This window comes from Megalops cyprinoides, chromosome 5 (assembly GCF_013368585.1).
Source record: "Megalops cyprinoides isolate fMegCyp1 chromosome 5, fMegCyp1.pri, whole genome shotgun sequence".
NCBI lineage: Eukaryota > Metazoa > Chordata > Actinopteri > Elopiformes > Megalopidae > Megalops > Megalops cyprinoides.
This window is the reverse complement of record NC_050587.1, coordinates 41,317,501-41,335,000: the sequence shown is the minus strand read 5'-3', so window position 1 is coordinate 41,335,000 and position 17,500 is coordinate 41,317,501. Positions and strand designations below refer to the sequence as shown.

Genomic DNA, 17,500 nt, shown 5'->3' with positions numbered 1-17,500 from the left:
GTGAGTCTGTCCTGTGTGTCTGTCCTGTGAGTCTGTCCTGTGTGTCTGTCCTGTGAGTCTGTCCTGTGAGTCTGTCCTGTGAGTCTGTCCTGTGTGTCTGTCCTGTGAGTCTGTCCTGTGTGTCTGTCCTGTGAGTCTGTCCTGTGAGTCTGTCCTGTGTGTCTGTCCTGTGAGTCTGTCCTGTGAGTCTGTCCTGCATTTCTGTCCTGTGTGTCTGCGGTGTTCTTCACTCCCATCAGGGCGTGGCTGTGTCCAAACGCATGGCTGAATCATGAAGCTGTCCTGGGTGAAGAGGCGCTGTAATCCCTTACCTTTCAGCACCCTCCCCACTCTGTTATCTGTTCAGAAGCGCACGGTTCAGAAGAGCCAGTCCCAGACGCCCAAACCCAAGCGGGAATCGGACCTGGTGCGGGAGCGGATCATTCGCCGGGCGGCGCTGGAGTTTCAGGATGGAATGTTCGGTATCCATCTGCAGCAGCTATAGGCCCCGGCTCACAGCACCTGACTGACTGACATGCAGCTGCATTTCAGCAAGGCAGAGGGCACCTGACTGACTGACATGCAGCTGCATTTCAGCAAGGCAGAGGGCACCTGACTGACTGACTCTGCTGCATTTCAGCAAGGCAGAGGGCACCTGACTGACTGACTCTGCGGAGGGCGCAGAGGGATCTCAGTGGTCAGAGCAGTCCTCAGTGATGTGGGGGGTCGGGGTTCAGTGTGGGAACTGACCCTTCTGCTCAGTCCCAGACTTTAGGCTAGACCTGTGTCAGGGCTCAGGCGGGCACACAATGAATTTATTAAATCCAGAGGCCAATCCAAAAACAGGGTCAAAACAGGCAACGTCCAAAAGCCAGCGAACATTCCACACATCAGGTCCAGGATCGTAGTCGAGGATACACAGGCAAAGCAAAGAGAACCGGCAGGTAAACCAGAACAGACAGCGAGTAGCGAAACAGCAAACTGTGACGAACTGGCAACGAGACCAGAAACAAGCAGGGAAGATATAGGGCGAGGCTGATGAGGAGATGGGATGCAGGTGCGCAGGCAGGCAGGTGGGGATGATCAGGTAATCAGGTGGGCGGAGACAGGGAGGAGAGCAGGGCGGAGAGCAGGGAGGAGAGCAGGGCGGGGCTGGAACACAGGGAAAACAAAGCAACCGGCTTACGATGCCGCAGTCCTGACAACCTGGTTTGGATTCCAGTGTCACCACAGAGTGGATTAGTATGTTCACTCCATTAGTATGTTTGCTCCATTAGCACCCTGCTTTATTGGTGTTGTAAATTAGCATGTTAGCACCTTGACTGCAGAACCTTCAGCTAACCTGGGCATCGGGATCCCTATGCTAGCCAGCAACTTCATCTCACCGGACATTACCGTCCACCTGCAGAGTGAGAACGGCATTCTGGGACTGGTGAGCACTGTCACTATGGTAATGTAGCATTGTGATAAAATTTTCGCTTCTCACAATGGGATAGCAATGTTATGACTGTTGGCTGTGTGGATGATGTCATCCCAGCACCTGTGTGGGTTTGCCCAGTGAATGATGATGTCATTGATGATGTCACCCCAAGGCTGCTGTCTGTCCCTCAGGGTCCCTACCCCACTGAGGAGCAGGTGGATGCTGACCTCATAAACGCTGGTAGGTATCGCGTTTCCTGCCACCACCAGGTGCTCCACCTGCTTCACCTGAGCCGGCAGACCAGTGGCATGCACAGCAGAAGCCCTGTGCAGTCAGGAATTATGTGGGAGAAAATTAAACATTTAGATTTCTGTTGCTGACTTTTATCGATGACTCCCATCCTGAGTGTGATACCGTAGGCTTTGGACAGACAGTAAAACAGAGAAGGAGCCGTGTCTGTGTGCCCCCCCCCCCCCCCCCCACAGGTAAAGAAACGGTCACCGTGCAGCCTGGGGCCGCCTACTTCTCCAGCGACGAGTCCTTCGCCATGATCCGGGGGTGAGAGCAGATTCACTGGGTTTGCTTTGCTGTTGTTTACTTTTTGTCAGGTGGAAAGGCCTACCTGTGTTTTCTGCTGTAGGTGGTGGATGCTGAAGTCATGCAGGGGGCCACAAGTTAATTGAACCCCCCTGTGAGGGTTAGGGTTAGCCCCCCCCCCTCCCCCCACAAACTCAATGGCATATAAACATAAAAAACTTAAACATAAAAAAATCACACTGATCTCATAACAGTGTAATCTTTAATGTGGAAAAGGACCTTCCACCTGCCAGGGACTCAGTCTGTTTTTCCTGCCTTCTCTTCTGTTTATGAATTCAATAAAGTTGATGAATTTAATAAAGCCTTACTAAGGCATAAATTCCCACTAATGTCCCTCGGACCCAACGCCAGTGCTGCTGTGGTCACGGTCGCCATCATGTGTTAGAGAGGGCGGTCGGTCGCCATCATGTGTTAGAGAGGGAGGTCGGTTGCCACGACCGCTCATGTGTTAGAGAGGGAGGTCGGTTGCCACGACCGCTCATGTGTTAGAGAGGGAGGTCGGTCGCCATCATGTGTTAGAGAGGTTGCCATGACCGCTCATGTTTTAGAGAGGGAGGTCGGTTGCCACCACCGCTCATGTGTTAGAGAGGGAGGTCGGTTGCCACCACCGCTCATGTGTGAGAGAGGGAGGTCGGTCGTGGCAACCGCTCATGTGTTAGAGAGGGAGGTCGGTTGCCACCACTGCTCATGTGTTAGAGAGGGAGGTCAGTCACCATCATGTGTTAGAGAGGGAGGTCGGTTGCCATGACCGCTCATGTGTTAGAGAGGGAGGTCGGTCGCCATCATGTGTTAGAGAGGGAGGTGGGGTTTGGGGCCACCAGTGTTTCTCCATGGCTGCTCCTTCTTGACTGGAATCACGTAACTCTTTTTGTCATGGTTATTTCTTTCATTTAAAGGTGTTTAATTGCTTTTGATGTATTAGAGATCATAGGCTCTGAGCTGGAGCTCAGATGATGGACACCCAAACCATTTCTGTCCCAGCGTCCTCTGGGACAGAGCCTAGTGATCTCACTCTTGAAACAGAGCTGAATCTTCTGCCCCCGCCCACTCTACGCTCTCCTCCCCTCTGACTCCAGAGGTCACATCGATCTGACCATGCTGGGGGCCATGCAGGTGTCCAAGTATGGAGACCTGGCCAACTGGATGATCCCGGTAAGTACTGTGCACCTCGCTTGAATTAGCTACATGGTTATTACTGTGTGCCAGGCCTATGTTAGTGTTAATGACATGGTTATTACTGTGTGCCAGGCCTATGTTAGTGTTAATGACATGGTTATTACTGTGTGCCAGGCCTATGTTAGTGTTAATGACATGGCTATTGCTGTCAATAATAAACAGATAAAGTGAACTGGTTTAATAAACTGGCTTTATTTGCGTCTGTAATCTCTGTCCCCCCTTAGGGTTTTACATGTGAGAGGAAGGGGAATAGGGCGGGGTGCAGGGAGGGGTGCCGGGAGGGGGGCAGTGAGGGGGGCAGGGAAGGAATGACAGAGAGAAGGAGGGAGAGAGTGAGAGAGGGAGGCAGGGAGAGGAGGAATGAGCTGTGATTGGTCATGTGGTGGGCGTGGCATCTGCAGGGGAAGATGGTGAAGGGGATGGGAGGGGCTATGGACCTGGTGGCCAGCACGGGAACCAAAGTGGTCGTCACCATGGAGCACTCTGCTAAGGTAAGACGCTATACTAACACCATGCAATATAGCGCCTTACACCACAGGCTCCATGTCGGAACAAGAGCACTCGCCACTCTGGATTCCTTCAGCTAGATTTACACTTTACAAATGTGCATCAATCAGGTTAGAGATTTCTCTACCTGTGTGTGCCACTGTTTGCTGTGTGTGTTTGGAGCTGGTTCCATCGGTCATGCTGTCCGATTATCTGCATCGGCATGCATGCACATGAGTGCAGAGCAGGTGGGTGCATGCACATGAGTGCAGAGCAGGTGGGTGCATGCACATGAGTGCAGAGCAGGTGGGTGCATGCACATGTGTGCAGAGCAGGTGGGTGCATGCACATGAGTGCAGAGCAGGTGGGTGCATGCACATGAGTGCAGAGCAGGTGGGTGCATGCACATGAGTGCAGAGCAGGTGGGTGCATGCACATGTGTGTAGAGCAGGTGAGTGCATGCACATGTGTGTTGCATGTGTGCAGAGCAGGTGGGGGCTGTGATTGTGCTGTTTGTGGTTGTTGCGTAGCCGTGTGCTGCATGAGAAGCTGGGTGTGAATCGTGTAAGATGCCCTTAACCGCCACCTCTCCACTCTCAGGGCGGCAAGCACAAAATCCTGGAGAAGTGCAGCCTGCCACTGACTGGGAAACAGTGTGTGGATCGTATCATCACAGAGAAGGTGAGGCCTCTCCATGTCTTGCTGATCCCAGATCAGTGCTTCTGAGGAAGGCTGAAGCCCATATCTTATTAGGTCTTACTGATATATCATTGTGTGCCAATCAGAACAAAATATAGATTTTTGTGTCTGAAATTCAAATCTGAAATGCACATGAGTCAATGGATTTTGGAGGTAAAATTTAGGTGTTGGAAATTCTCCCATAAAACTGTAAAAAATACTGTATATTTCTTTAAATTTTCTAATTTAAAATTTTTTGCTGTTGATTTGCTTTGATAATTACATCAAGACAAAACCACTGCCTATACTCATTGTACACTGTGAGTTATATAAAGGAATTACCAAATCAGTGAACAATACATTACCCATAATTCAGTTCACTGACAGAGGGGCACACTTCCTATCACCCTCTGTGCTCAGAGAGAGGGGAAACTCCGTGGGTAATGGTACACAGAGCCACCTGCTGCAATCTGTTCACTGTGCTGAAGCACCACTGAATCCTGAACCCTTCCTCTCACCGAACTCACCTGTTCCTACATGGATCTGGAACTGTCATGCTTTGTCACACTGAAAACAACAGCCCAAAGGAAGGAAAAATGCATTTAAAAGACTCTCTTTCCATCTGTCCCATAAGCTCACAGTCTTCAGTGTGTGGTGCGTGCTGATCAGAGACATGAAGGAGTGATGGTTCCTCTCCATCTGTCTTTCGCCCCACTGAGCTTTCATTTTCCACTGTGATCTTTGAAAGTTGGCATCGGAGTGCTCTTTTTAAGTGGGCATCGGAGTGCTCTTCATCTAGTCTGGTCTGGTCTGGTCTGGTCTCATCTGGTCTGATCTGGTCTGGTCTGGTTTCCTCAGGCTGTCTTTGACGTGGACAAGACCAAAGGCCTGACCCTCATTGAGGTGTGGGAGGGGCTTACGCCAGATGACATCAGGGCTTGTACAGGCGCAGAGTTTGCGGTGAGTGTGTCAGGTTGGCAGAGTGTGGAACACCTCTCCTGGGTGGTGATGATCACTGCAGGCGGAAAAGCACATTCTGACACTGAACTGTGGAAAGGGCCCACTGCTGCTCATCCATGCTGCCTGTTGGAGTTAAAATGAACCTCAGTATATAGGCCTGTTATCATTGTGAACAAATGCATTTTTAATTATACATTATTTTCCTTTTCTGTTTTTGTCATTGCCAAACAGGTGTCTCCAAACCTCCGGCCAATGCAGCAAATATAAAATTCAGAGGCCCAAAATAGCACAGGGAAGAGACGCTGGCCTCACAGGCCGAGCCATCTTCATAAAAATGCCCCTGTTTATGTTGTCATACGCACAAAAATGGAAGAATCCAGATGGACGAATCCTGGACCCATGAACATGAGGAACATCAGGCACTTGATGTATTTGCCTAAAGAACAGATCCACAAATATCAGGATTATGTTTTACTGTGCTGCATTGAAACAATATTTTATTCTGATTATGTTTCACAGTTCATTCATTTGTGTTTACTTAGAAAAATTACATTACATTACATTACATTACATGCATTGAGCAGATGCTCTTATCTCTTGGAAGCTCTCATATTTTATGTTTTACTGAAACTTAGAAGAAAGATGACAGACATATCTGTACAGCCATTTCCACAGCTGTGGCACAAAGTCCATACATCACTTCAGCATCTTTTCTGTGTGTATAAAAAGGGCCAGATGAACCTGCTTCTACCTCTAAAGTGTTTAGCTGAATATGGAATATTAGTGTGATTTTGGCACGATGACCATCACTGTGTAACTGAATGTAAAACTACCCACAGGCTGTTTGAAATGGGGCCAAAGGTGAGGACTGTTTGTGAGGGCAGAGTTACATCACAGAAGGGCTAATCTTTTCTGCGTGTGAAATGGGGTTCTGGCCAGGGGACTATGCAGCACGAACTGAGCTCTGGGATGTGATTGTAGCCATATGGCGTCCTATAAATGTGAACATAAATAAATGAAGGAATTGCAATTTATCAGCCTGTCTGTGGATGTCATTTCCTGACAGACACAGCAGCAAGGGGGTGATCGCTGCGGGGGGGTGGTGATGGCTGAGGGGGGGGGGGGGGGGTGATCGCTGCGGGGGGGTGGTGATGGCTGAGGGGGGGGGGATGATCGCTGCGGGGGGGTGGTGATGGCTGAGGGGGGGGATGATGGCGGGGGGGGGGGGGGGGATGATGGCTGAAGGGGGGGGGGGGGGTGATGGCTGGGGGGGGGGGGTGAGGATATTATAGGTATTCTCAGCTTGAATTTAATTAATTCATCATTGCATGGCAAAGAATATGTCACTTTGAACTAATATATTCAACAATGTCCATATGTACAATCACACCATTTGATAGAAAATGCTGGAAATCTGAAAAAACTGAAGGCACATCAAGGAAGCTAAAAGTTGAGAATCAATGATACTCATGCTTCAAGGGCAAACTGTTTCATACCAAAAAGGGCTCATGTTACACCACTCTTGGTCTCGCTCCACTGGCTTCCTGTAGCTGCCTGCATCATGTTCAAGGCCTTGATGCTCGCATACAGGGTGACCAACAAAACTGCAACCTACCTACCTGAACTCACTGCTGCAACCGCTACGCTCTGCCACCAAACGGCGCCTGGTGGTCCCGTCGCTTCATGGCGTAAAATCACTATCCAGGACTTTCTCCGCCGTTGTCCCCCGATGGTGGTATGAACTTCTACACTTCATCGGTTCTGCCGAGTGCTCTTCTGTCTTCAAGAAACATCTGCTGACACAGCTCTTCCGCTCTCACCTGTGCAGCTGAAACACTACCCCCTAAAGGAGCTTCTCATGTTTCAAAACACTCGCCTATAAAATAAAATTATTAAAAAATGTCATCTAATGGTTTAATGCACTCATTAGCTTCACCTGCTAGCTTGTACCTTGCCTAGCCAACCTTTGAAACCTGGTCATACAGTGCTTCTTATATTGTTAACTCTGTATGGTTTTTCGCTTGTGTTGTATTGTACCTCCCTTGTAAGTCACTTTGGATAAAAGTGTCTGGAAAGGAGTGCTGGGGTTACAATATAATTCATACATACATACGAAACCAAACAGCAGTACAATAAGGAAACACAGAGACAGCGACAGTCTTAATCTGAGGGGAAATCTATGTAATATATTATTCACAATTCAACATTCTCAAAGCCTACTACAGGTAATAAAATGGAAAAATGCCTGGAAATCTATGTAATATATTATTCACAATTCAACATTCTCAAAGCCTACTACAGGTAATAAAATGAAAAAATGGGGTGGGGGGGGGGCTTCCCACAGCTCTCTGACCCATTGAGCTGAATTAGCTTTAGTGTCAGTGTTTTGCAGTGGGATTCTGCACCTCTACAGTCAGGCAGTGGCTCTTTCTGCCTGCAGGCTTTACCACTCTCTGCTTTACTGCACCTGTTTCATGCTGAATTCTCCAGAGCTCAATCCTTTCCTGAAACATTCCTTTGAACATTTGTTTGTTGAAGATAGATTGTGGTTGTAGTGGGTAGCAGTTGTGAATAAGGCTGGTTTTGGGGTGTATCGGGGTGTGTCCACAGGGACCTGCCGGGCATGATGGGTAAGAGCACAGAAACCAGGCGCCGGTGGCGCCGGGATCATCGCGGTTGACTCTGTGGAGCTGGGCGATGTCATCAGCGCAGTCATCACTCTGAACTAGCTGCTGGATGAGGAGTGCAGTGCCGCCGGGATGAGGAGGGCAGTGCCGCCGGGATGAGGAGGGCAGTGCCGCCGGCAGGGGCTGCTCTTGTCATGTGTGACGCATGGTGCGTACAGCGCAGGCGTGAGGGTGATCTCCACAGAGAGAGGGGCGCGATGCACTCACTGAAACCTTCTCTGAGCTTTTGCTGCTACATCCCAAAAGCTACAGAGCTACAAAAACTACACACAGAGCTACAACACTACCAAATCTAAAAGCTACAGAACTATAAAACTCAAGAATAAAGGCTCAGCGGGCAGAAGAATCATGGGGGGGGGCTTAACAACAGCACCACTTCCTGCCTCCCTCTGTCACTCAAAGCACTTGCAGTGGGTGACAGTTATGCAAAAAAAAGGCTGTGCTGCAGTTCTGCTTTCCACCTGAGGGGAGCAGTATTTCTCTCTATATGTCTTGCTTTGTCTGTCCATTGAATTCAGACAACCCCATCTTCACAGTCCTGAATTCCAAAGATGCTGGAGCTCTGTGGAATGAGGACAGAATAACAGTCAGCATTTCCGTGGTGATCTGCTTCGGCTGCTGCTGTTGCTGTCTGTGAGGTACACAGGGACAATGACTGGGACCTCTCACTCATGTCTGTTTGTTAGGGAAACGCATGGTTTTAGCACGCTGTACTCAGCATTCACACAGCGTATCAGCTAGTTTATTATTCCTGAAAATCTGTGTGCATATTTGTGTACTGTGCAAATGAACGTCTTTTAAAGAGTGGTGTCAAGATTAGTCACGTAAAATGTCCATCGCAAGATCTTCCTTCTAAGATCTCCTAGGTTTGAAGAGTCATCAGCGTTCCGGCCATAATAACAATGGATAAAATACACACACACACACACACACACACACACACACACACACACACACACACACACACACACACACACACACACACACACACACATAACACACACACACACACACACACACACACTCACACTTTTTCACCCCTGCATTGACAGCAAAATGAGGTCTAACAACATCTGTAATTCTGTAATTCATGCTCACAGCTGCATGGTAGTTTGTCGCCCCCTTGAGTTTATCAAAGGCATAGCTATTTTGCACAAATAGGAGTAACACCAGCAGAGTAACCATTACCCTCCAAAGCTAATGCTAATGCTAATGCTTCAAACTTTCAGACCTGAGAAACAGGTACACCAACACACAAACCCTGGCAGTTTTGTATCCATTCATTTCTCTGTAAACATTTTAACATGTCACTTCTCAGCCCACCCTGTATCTTGCGGTGATAATCGCATTTCGAGATGAAGAGTTACGCTGCAGACGTGATGCGGGAAAGCTGCAGTTCAGCAGGGCAGTGACAGGAGGCCCAGAGCGTGCCACATAAACCCCACAGCTTTGGCATTACACAGGAAGAACCATTACATGCCTGTCACATACCTATTTCACTCATGCTCACATATCTAGAGCTGTTTTCTTACAGCAAGAGGCTTGGTTATTTTGGAACAATAGAGGAAAAATCATCTTTTGTTCTTTTGTGATATCTGTTTCCTCATGGACAGATAACATTCACAGAGATCAGTGAGAGGGTCAGAGGGTCAGTGAGTTAAATGAGAACCTGCCTGTGCCAAGAATCTTCAGAAACATGAAACCCTGTTTACTTTGATTCGAAATAAGAAACTGCTGAACTCCTGTAATGAAGCACCTCTTCTGGGATGTGATTTGTTTCCAGAAACAATATTTCTGTACTTTTTTTTATAGTCTGATAAAAATAGTTTGGGCTGAGTTGACGTAAATGTTTAATTCATTATATTGTTTGTCTTTTCCTGACACAGTATGTTCCAAAAATGATTTTGAAACAAATATTTCAGCAGAATATTTCACAATTCTGTCCTCTTCTGGTGTCTGATTGCAGGTGTCCTAAGAGAGTGAGAGCACGTCCTGGTCAAACAGAACAACAAACACAGTATGGCCACCACAATCTGTCTGTCTGTCCGTCCTACTGTCTGTCTGTCTGTCTGTCTGCCTGTCCGTCCTACTGTCTGTCTGTCTGTCTGTCCGTCTGTCTGTCTGTCCGTCCTACTGTCTGCCTGTCCGTCCTACTGTCTGTCTGTCTGTCCGTCCTACTGTCTGCCTGTCCGTCCTACTGTCTGTCTGTCTGTCCGTCCTACTGTCTGCCTGTCCGTCCTACTGTCTGTCTGTCTGTCCGTCCTACTGTCTGTCTGTCTGTCTGTCCGTCCTACTGTCTGTCTGTCTGTCTGTCTGTCCTACTGTCTGTCTGTCTGTCTGTCTGTCTGCCTGTCCGTCCTACTGTCTGTCTGTCTGTCCGTCCTACTGTCTGTCTGTCTGTCTGTCTGTCTGCCTGTCCGTCCTACTGTCTGTCTGTCTGTCCGTCCTACTGTCTGTCTGTCTGTCTGTCCTACTGTCTGTCTGTCTGTCTGTCTGTCTGTCCTACTGTCTGTCTGTTTGTCTGTCTGCCTGTCTACATCACATCACATTACATTACATGCATTTAGCAGACACTTTTATCCAGAGCAACTTGCAGCACATAAGAACATAAGTGTATCCATTCAAACTGAAAGAGCAACAGTGTCAGACCAGGCTAACAAAACTCCCAGACCAGTGAGTGTGAACATAATACTATTTTGCTCTACCACAAGTTAACTTGTGCAGCCTAAGCAACGGAAGCCAAGTACACTACATCACAATACCACACTTTTATTTTATAAAATAAACATCAACAAATAAATGATCTATCTATCTATCAATACAAAGATTTTACCTCAACGTCTATAAAAATCTATAGGAAGTGGAAGTGGTGGGGGAGCAGGGGACAGGCCTGATTGGTTTGATCATGGAGTGGAAATGCAGAGCTGCCCCTGAGGCTTCCACAGTCCTGACTGTGTGAAAGCAGAACCATCAGAGGAAATGCCTGCAAAGGTCAAAGGTCAGCCTCCGTTTTTATAGGTGGAAAAAACACAGAATGTGGAAATGCCGTGCTGGGGGGCACTCTCTTGCTTCCACACGCTCTTGCGAGAGGACAGGAGGTCAGAGTCTCCGCGCCCTGAGGAAACTCGAAGCTCCCCCCAGGAAATGCCACAGCTCAGAGCGGGAAGCCACGTGGCTCCAGCCATGTGATTGATTGCTCTGGCCTGAATATATCCTGCGTCTCTCTGCACCTCCCAGGGATGCACGCCCCTGTCTGCATGCTGGCAATGAAGGTAAGGCCATGAGCACTCTGTCCTGCATGCAGCTGTTTCTGATCCGCCGCTGACGCTGGGGCACAGTGTAGCAGACACATGTGCAGCACAGTCATGTGCTTGCTGGTGTCGGCCGCTCACGCTGTCTGTTATTTTAGTGTGAAATTTGCGTGTGGCTCCTTGACTGGATGGTGGGTCGTGGCGACAGAATGATATGATGATGTTAGAGTCTGCTGAGCTGCAACGCTCCTCAGAAAACAGCCTTTCTCTTTCAGCAGCAGCGGATCAGGCTCTGCTTGGCTGCTGTAACTGTGCCTCCGGATGTTTGTGCGGAGTGATGCCTGCACTCATTCCTGACACACACCCTGCATGAGTAGTTTCGCATGTCCAGTGACACATGCACAGAAACAGGAGCTAGGAGGTTGCAGGATCAAGTCCTGGGCATGACATCATTGTGTCAGGTCAATCTTTGAGACAGAAGCACAGTTAAGCTGAGTTGCTTTGGTAGTAATGTGTAAAATGTTACTATGCAAATAAATTATGGGTAATAATAACTCTTCTGTGATTGGTGGATCCCTCAGCCCTCAGCCTGTTTTTTCTGCTCAGGTGTGGCTTGCTGCTGCTCTTTCCGCTCTCCTCTCGGTTGCCAGGTCAGTCAATCCCTCCGCACAGCGCAAACACAGACAGAACTCTGTCACATACAGCCTGTGAAAGGACTGTGTGATGCTAATCAGCACAAGCTTCTTTTACATCTTCTCAGTTTTGAGAGCAGGAAAGGAAAAATTGTAACCTGAGAGAGCTACTCTTATTAATATCAAAGTGAATTATCAGCTATTGATATGAAAGTCCACTGGCTCTGATACAAACATCCAGACCTGGACTGGCACGGTAATGTGGGGTTAGGGTTAGGGTTTCGGGGTTAGGGATTTGGTCAGGGAGGGGGCTGCTCTGACCTGAGGACTGATTCCCAGCAGAGGAGTGTAAGGCACACAGGGCCCCCTGGACAAGCATTCACCAGGCAAATATATTTGGAATATAATGATGATTATTAGCAGCTGTTGTAGCTCATACATGTGCTGAATATGAGTATGAATGTAGGATATGAACATGTGTGAACTTGTCCTGCTGTCCTGCTCTGTGCAGCGGAGAGCGGCCGGTGGACTGTCGATGGGGTCCCTATGGAGACTGGTCAGAGTGCGACGGATGCTCTAAGACACAGGTACACCAGTACATATAGGGTTCAAAGCCCAGCCCTGAAAAACAGGCACACCAGTACACAAACAGTGTGAATACTGTGTGAGTGCAGTGTGTGAATGCAGTGTGTGGGTGCAGTGTGTGAGTGCAGTGTGTGAATGCAGTGTGTGGGTGCAGTGTGTGGGTGCAGTGTGTGAATGCAGTGTGTGGGTGCAGTGTGTGAATGCAGTGTGTGAGTGCAGTGTGTGGGTGCAGTGTGTGAATGCAGTGTGTGGGTACAGTGTGTGGGTGCAGTGTGTGAATGCAGTGTGTGAGTGCAGTGTGTGGGTGCAGTGTGTGAGTGCAGTGTGTGGGTACAGTGTGTGAATGCAGTGTGTGAGTGCAGTGTGTGGGTGCAGTGTGTGAGTGCAGTGTGTGCAGATGTTGTTTGCTGTTAGCAGAAGAATGTTTCTGGATAGCACTGATGCTGCAGCCCCGCCCCTGTTTTTGGGAAATATTGCAGACACGGACTCGCCCGGTGCAGGTGTTCGCCCAGTTTGGGGGACTCCCCTGTTCAGGGGAGCCGGCTCAGACACGAGGGTGTGTCCCCACCAGAGGATGTCCCCTAGATGCAGGCTGTGGAGACAGGTTTCGCTGCTTCTCAGGTACTGATGGAAACACACACACACACACACACGCACGTAGCGCTCCCGCACTTGCAGCACCAGATTTTTCTAAGATCTTCAAATTAGAAGTAGACACAAGTGCTGGTGAAGCAGGTGCTGTTCTGTTGCAAGAGGATTCTCAGGGCATAGATCATCCGATCTGTTATTTTTCCAAGAAATTCAATAAATACCAGTCTCATTACAGCACCATCGAAAAAGAAGCCTTAGCCCTTATGCTCGCACTCCAACACTTCGAAGTATACGTCAGTTCCAGCTCGTTACCCCTTATCGTGTTCACCGATCACAGCCCATTCATATTTCTGTCACAAATGAAAAATGCGAATCAACGACTACAGATGTGCGGCGACGGGATTGGCTCCGGAAGCTCCCCTCTGCCCATTGGCTCCTGGAGGCGGCGGGAGTTTCAAAAGAGCCGGCGTGCGGTGACGAAGGGGGAGAGACCCGGCGATAGGGAAGCGAGCGCACCTCCGTAACCTCCTTATCCGTAGTTTCGTTTTGTGGTAGCCTGTGTGTTTAGCATTTCTCGGTGTTTTCGTGACGGTCCGATTGTTCGGTGTGGTTGTGTTCCCTGTATATATTCGCATTGTTTGTATATTCACCCGGGGAATAGTAAGGGTGAGCTGCCTTTCTTTTGTTGTTGTTGTTTTGGTTATCTTTTTCTCCTGTTTTTTGAGTAGTTAGGGAGTCAGGGTGAGCCTTTGTCTTTTTTGGTTGTCTTTTTTTGCCTAGGATAGCTTTAACGGGTTTCCTAGGTAATTTCGTTTTGTTTATTATTTTGGTCTGGGCGCATCCCGCAGCTTTTCCTCCCCCGTTTTTTTTGGGTTACGGGAATAAAACCTCAAATTTTTGCCTGAACTAGTCTGGTACTCAGTTGTTGGTCACCAGTATTAACTATTTATGTTGTGCCCTAGCGCCCCTAGACCGGGGACGTAACACACACACACACACACACACACCACACACATATGCTTGTATCTGAGGTGTGTGTGTGTTGCAGGTCAGTGCATCAATGCGGCGCTGGTGTGTAACGGAGATCAGGACTGTGAGGAGGACGGCTTTGATGAGCAGAAGTGTGAGGAGTCCAGCAGCACCAACGTGTGTGACGACCACAGAGTCCCACCCAACATAGAGCTGACCGGCCTAGGGTACTCACACACACACACGCTTTTGAATGACTGTATGACCAATGTAGCTGAGTTAGTATTCACGCTGGCTGGCTGTTTGAAAAAGATTAATAAGACTGGCTGAGCGTATGTCTCCACAGCATTATGATTGGTTGAGTGTTTGTCTGTGTGACCGTATGATTGGTTGAGCCCTTTCCCCTGGGACAGCATGATTGGCTGAACGGTTGTCTCTGCAGCTTCGACGTGCTGACTGGGACGTTGAGGAGTGCAGTGATCAACACTAAGAGCTTTGGCGGTCAGTGCAGGAAGGTGTTCAGCGGAGACCACAGGACCTTCTACAGACTGCCTCACAGCCTGCTGAGATACAGCTTCCAGGTGAGCCCACCTTTCCAGGACGCTACAGGGCACACTACTGCTCCAGTCTCCGCACCGATGCAGGGTTCTCTCTCCCGGCCTCCGTCTGAGCCTCATGGCTGATTCCCCCTGTTATTTCACTGTGCTACAGCGCTCTCTGGGGTCCGACCCATTTACATTGCAGTGCATTATTGTCCTTTAGCAGACGCTTTTATCCAGAGTGACTTATGTGGGTTAGAGTTTTAACCATCCATACAGCTGGATATTTACAGTGTGTTCAGTGCCCTGTCCAGGGGTACAACAGTAGAATTGAACCAGCAACCTTTTGTTTATGAGCCCTGCTCCTTACCAGCACAGCACTGCCGTGTCGGAGCTCCGCTGTGCTCTCCAGCGGGGCTCAGTGACGTCTGTATCTGCTCTCTGCAGGTCACAGTGGACGACGACTTCAGCGATGACTTCTACAACAGCTCCTGGTCCTACATGAAACACACTGAAAACAAAGAGCACTTCAAAGGGGGACACAATTACCGCACCTTTCATAACCAGCTGACCAGTGAAAAGGTGAGTTCTGGGCTTCTCAGATCTGTTCTGAGATACTCTGAGCGTTAGATTCACTCCTCTGTGTTAGCATGTTACGGGTGGCCCCATGCTGGAACTTCCGGTGCTGCTACAGGTGGCTGCCCGTCGCGACTGCTCCGATCCGGTTGTATTGTTTGGTCTATCTGTTTTTAGCTTTTTTTCTCAAATTTCCATCGGGATTAATAAAGTGTTTCTTATTCTTATTCTTATTCTTATGTCTGCAGACCTGCAGGGTGAGAGTCATGACAGGGTTAGCGTGCAGGGTGTGAGAGGGTTAGTGTGTGAGAGGGTTAGGGTGCAGGGTGTGACAGGGTTAGGGTGTGAGAGGGTTAGGGTGTGAGAGGGTTAGTGTGTGAGAGGGTTAGGGTGCAGGGTGTGACAGGGTTAGGGTGTGAGAGGGTTAGGGTGTGAGAGGGTTAGTGTGTGAGAGGGTTAGGGTGCAGGGTGTGACAGGGTTTGGATCTGTCCTCTCAGGCCTACAGGCTGCTGATCCTCAGGAGAGGGGTGGAGGTGGCACAGTTCCAGAATAGTCCTCCAGAGTACCTGTCGCTGTCGGAGGAGTTCTGGAAGGCGCTGTCCGCTCTCCCGGTCACGTACGACTCCGCTGCCTACCGCTCACTCATCAAGAAGTACGGCACCCACTTCCTGTCTGAGGGGTCGCTAGGGGGGCAGTATGAGGCCCTGCTGGAGTTCGAGGCGGAATCTATGAGTGAAACAAGTAAGTGCCCATATTCAGCATGAACCACCCCTGTCCTCCACCGCAGGCCCTTAATCTGTATCCTTATATAAATATGTCATTTATCCAACCCCAAAACCTTTAAACAGAAGTGATTGGAAACTCAGGGACGATGGTATTCATTATTATAAGATATCCTTTAATATGAATCAGTACAATGGTTTTGTATCCTGCCTTTCTCATGAAGGTTTGACTCATATCGACTACCAAAAATGTGTGACCAAAGTCAAACGTATACTGTTCTGGAAAAAGACGAAGACGACTTGTGACAAACTGCTTCAGGATCTCAAGGACAGCAAAGGTATGATATCCTCACGTGTACCTGAGAAACAGGCCATAAATGTATATGCAAATATGAATATATATACCACAACTGAACATGTGTGCTGCTGGCCAGACCTCTATACTCACACTCTTCTGTTGTTCATTTAACCCTTTCGCGCATATGATCACACCGATGTGATTAGTCATTTAGCGTGTACGGTAAAACCGGTGGGATTAGAACACTAGTTTGGAAAAATTCTAGCTAATTTTAGTTTTGAGGAAACAGCGATTTAATGTTAAAAAACATAGCAAATGCAGTGGTGAAAACTATGAGAAGCTTAATAACGCTAATGAAAACATAAACCATGTAACGTAACACGCGCGCTACATAGCATAAAATAAATTGCGTGCAAAAGGGTTAAATCAGATGCTGACAGTGTGGGTCAGATTATCCCAGACCAGCAGCCCACTCCATTCACTTCAGTGTGTCCTATGTAGCATAATAACCCCTCTGTGCAAGTCCTGTGAATGCCCTGTCCTGTGAATGCTCTCTCCTGTGAATTTCCTGTCCTGTGAATGCTCTCTCCTGTGAATTCCCTGTCCTGTGAATGCTCTCTCCTGTGAATGCCCAGTCCTGTGAATGGCCAGTCCTGTGAATGCTCTCTCCTGTGAATGCCCAGTCCTGTGAATGCTCTCTCCTGTGAATGCCTGATGCCGTCTGTGCAGGATCCAGCAGCAGCAGGGCCCCGGTGAAGACGGATGTTATTGGAGGAGACCCCGCGTACGTTGCTGGCCTGAGCTCCCTGGATGTGGAAAATCCCACTGCAAACAACGACATGTTCTCCAAATGGGCGGGGTCTGTGAAAAACTTCCCCCGTGTCATCAAACAGAAGGTGGGTGGGGCTTCTGAACCGAGCAGGGAGAGCAGAGCAGAGCAGAACAGGGAGAGCAGAGCAGGGAGAGCAGGGAGAGCAGAGCAGAACAGGGAGAGCAGAGCAGGGAGAGCAGAGCAGAGCAGGGAGAGCAGAGCAGAGCAGAGCAGAGCAGGGGGAGCAGAGCAGGGAGAGCAGAGCAGAACAGGGGGAGCAGAGCAGAGCAGAGCAGGGAGAGCAGAGCAGGGAGAGCAGAACAGGGGGAGCAGAGCAGAGCAGAGCAGGGAGAGCAGAGCAGGGAGAGCAGAGCAGAGCACAGAGAGCAGAGCAGAGCAGAGCAGAGCAGAGCAGAGCAGAGCAGGGAGAGCAGAGCAGGGAGAGCAGGGAGAGCAGAGCAGAGCAGGGAGAGCAGAGCAGGGAGAGCAGAGCAGAGCAGGGAGAGCAGAGCAGAGCAGAGCAGAGCAGAGCAGGGAGAGCA

At 49.1% G+C, this 17,500-nt stretch overlaps 2 protein-coding genes across 2 annotated transcripts in view; both read left to right on the top strand.

The window, feature by feature from the left end:
• LOC118777457 (succinyl-CoA:3-ketoacid coenzyme A transferase 1, mitochondrial-like) overlaps window positions 1–5,848 on the top strand; it is a 15,157-nt gene extending 9,309 nt beyond the window's left edge. The window contains exons 9-17 of the mRNA XM_036528371.1: window positions 347–461; window positions 1,317–1,411; window positions 1,591–1,639; window positions 1,885–1,957; window positions 3,073–3,148; window positions 3,574–3,663; window positions 4,259–4,339; window positions 5,195–5,296; window positions 5,528–5,848. Of these exons, the coding sequence (XP_036384264.1) occupies window positions 347–461; window positions 1,317–1,411; window positions 1,591–1,639; window positions 1,885–1,957; window positions 3,073–3,148; window positions 3,574–3,663; window positions 4,259–4,339; window positions 5,195–5,296; window positions 5,528–5,563 (717 nt within the window). The 3' untranslated portion in view covers window positions 5,564–5,848. The remainder of the gene's footprint in view (window positions 1–346; window positions 462–1,316; window positions 1,412–1,590; window positions 1,640–1,884; window positions 1,958–3,072; window positions 3,149–3,573; window positions 3,664–4,258; window positions 4,340–5,194; window positions 5,297–5,527) is intronic.
• A 5,385-nt stretch (window positions 5,849–11,233) lies between these two features.
• Window positions 11,234–17,500, top strand: part of c7b (complement component 7b) — a 14,646-nt gene continuing 8,379 nt past the window's right edge. Inside the window, exons 1-10 of the mRNA XM_036528581.1 lie at window positions 11,234–11,255; window positions 11,841–11,884; window positions 12,378–12,453; window positions 12,931–13,072; window positions 14,091–14,238; window positions 14,454–14,592; window positions 14,998–15,132; window positions 15,625–15,868; window positions 16,074–16,187; window positions 16,877–17,043. Coding sequence (XP_036384474.1) covers window positions 11,241–11,255; window positions 11,841–11,884; window positions 12,378–12,453; window positions 12,931–13,072; window positions 14,091–14,238; window positions 14,454–14,592; window positions 14,998–15,132; window positions 15,625–15,868; window positions 16,074–16,187; window positions 16,877–17,043 — 1,224 coding nt within the window. The 5' untranslated portion in view covers window positions 11,234–11,240. The remainder of the gene's footprint in view (window positions 11,256–11,840; window positions 11,885–12,377; window positions 12,454–12,930; window positions 13,073–14,090; window positions 14,239–14,453; window positions 14,593–14,997; window positions 15,133–15,624; window positions 15,869–16,073; window positions 16,188–16,876; window positions 17,044–17,500) is intronic.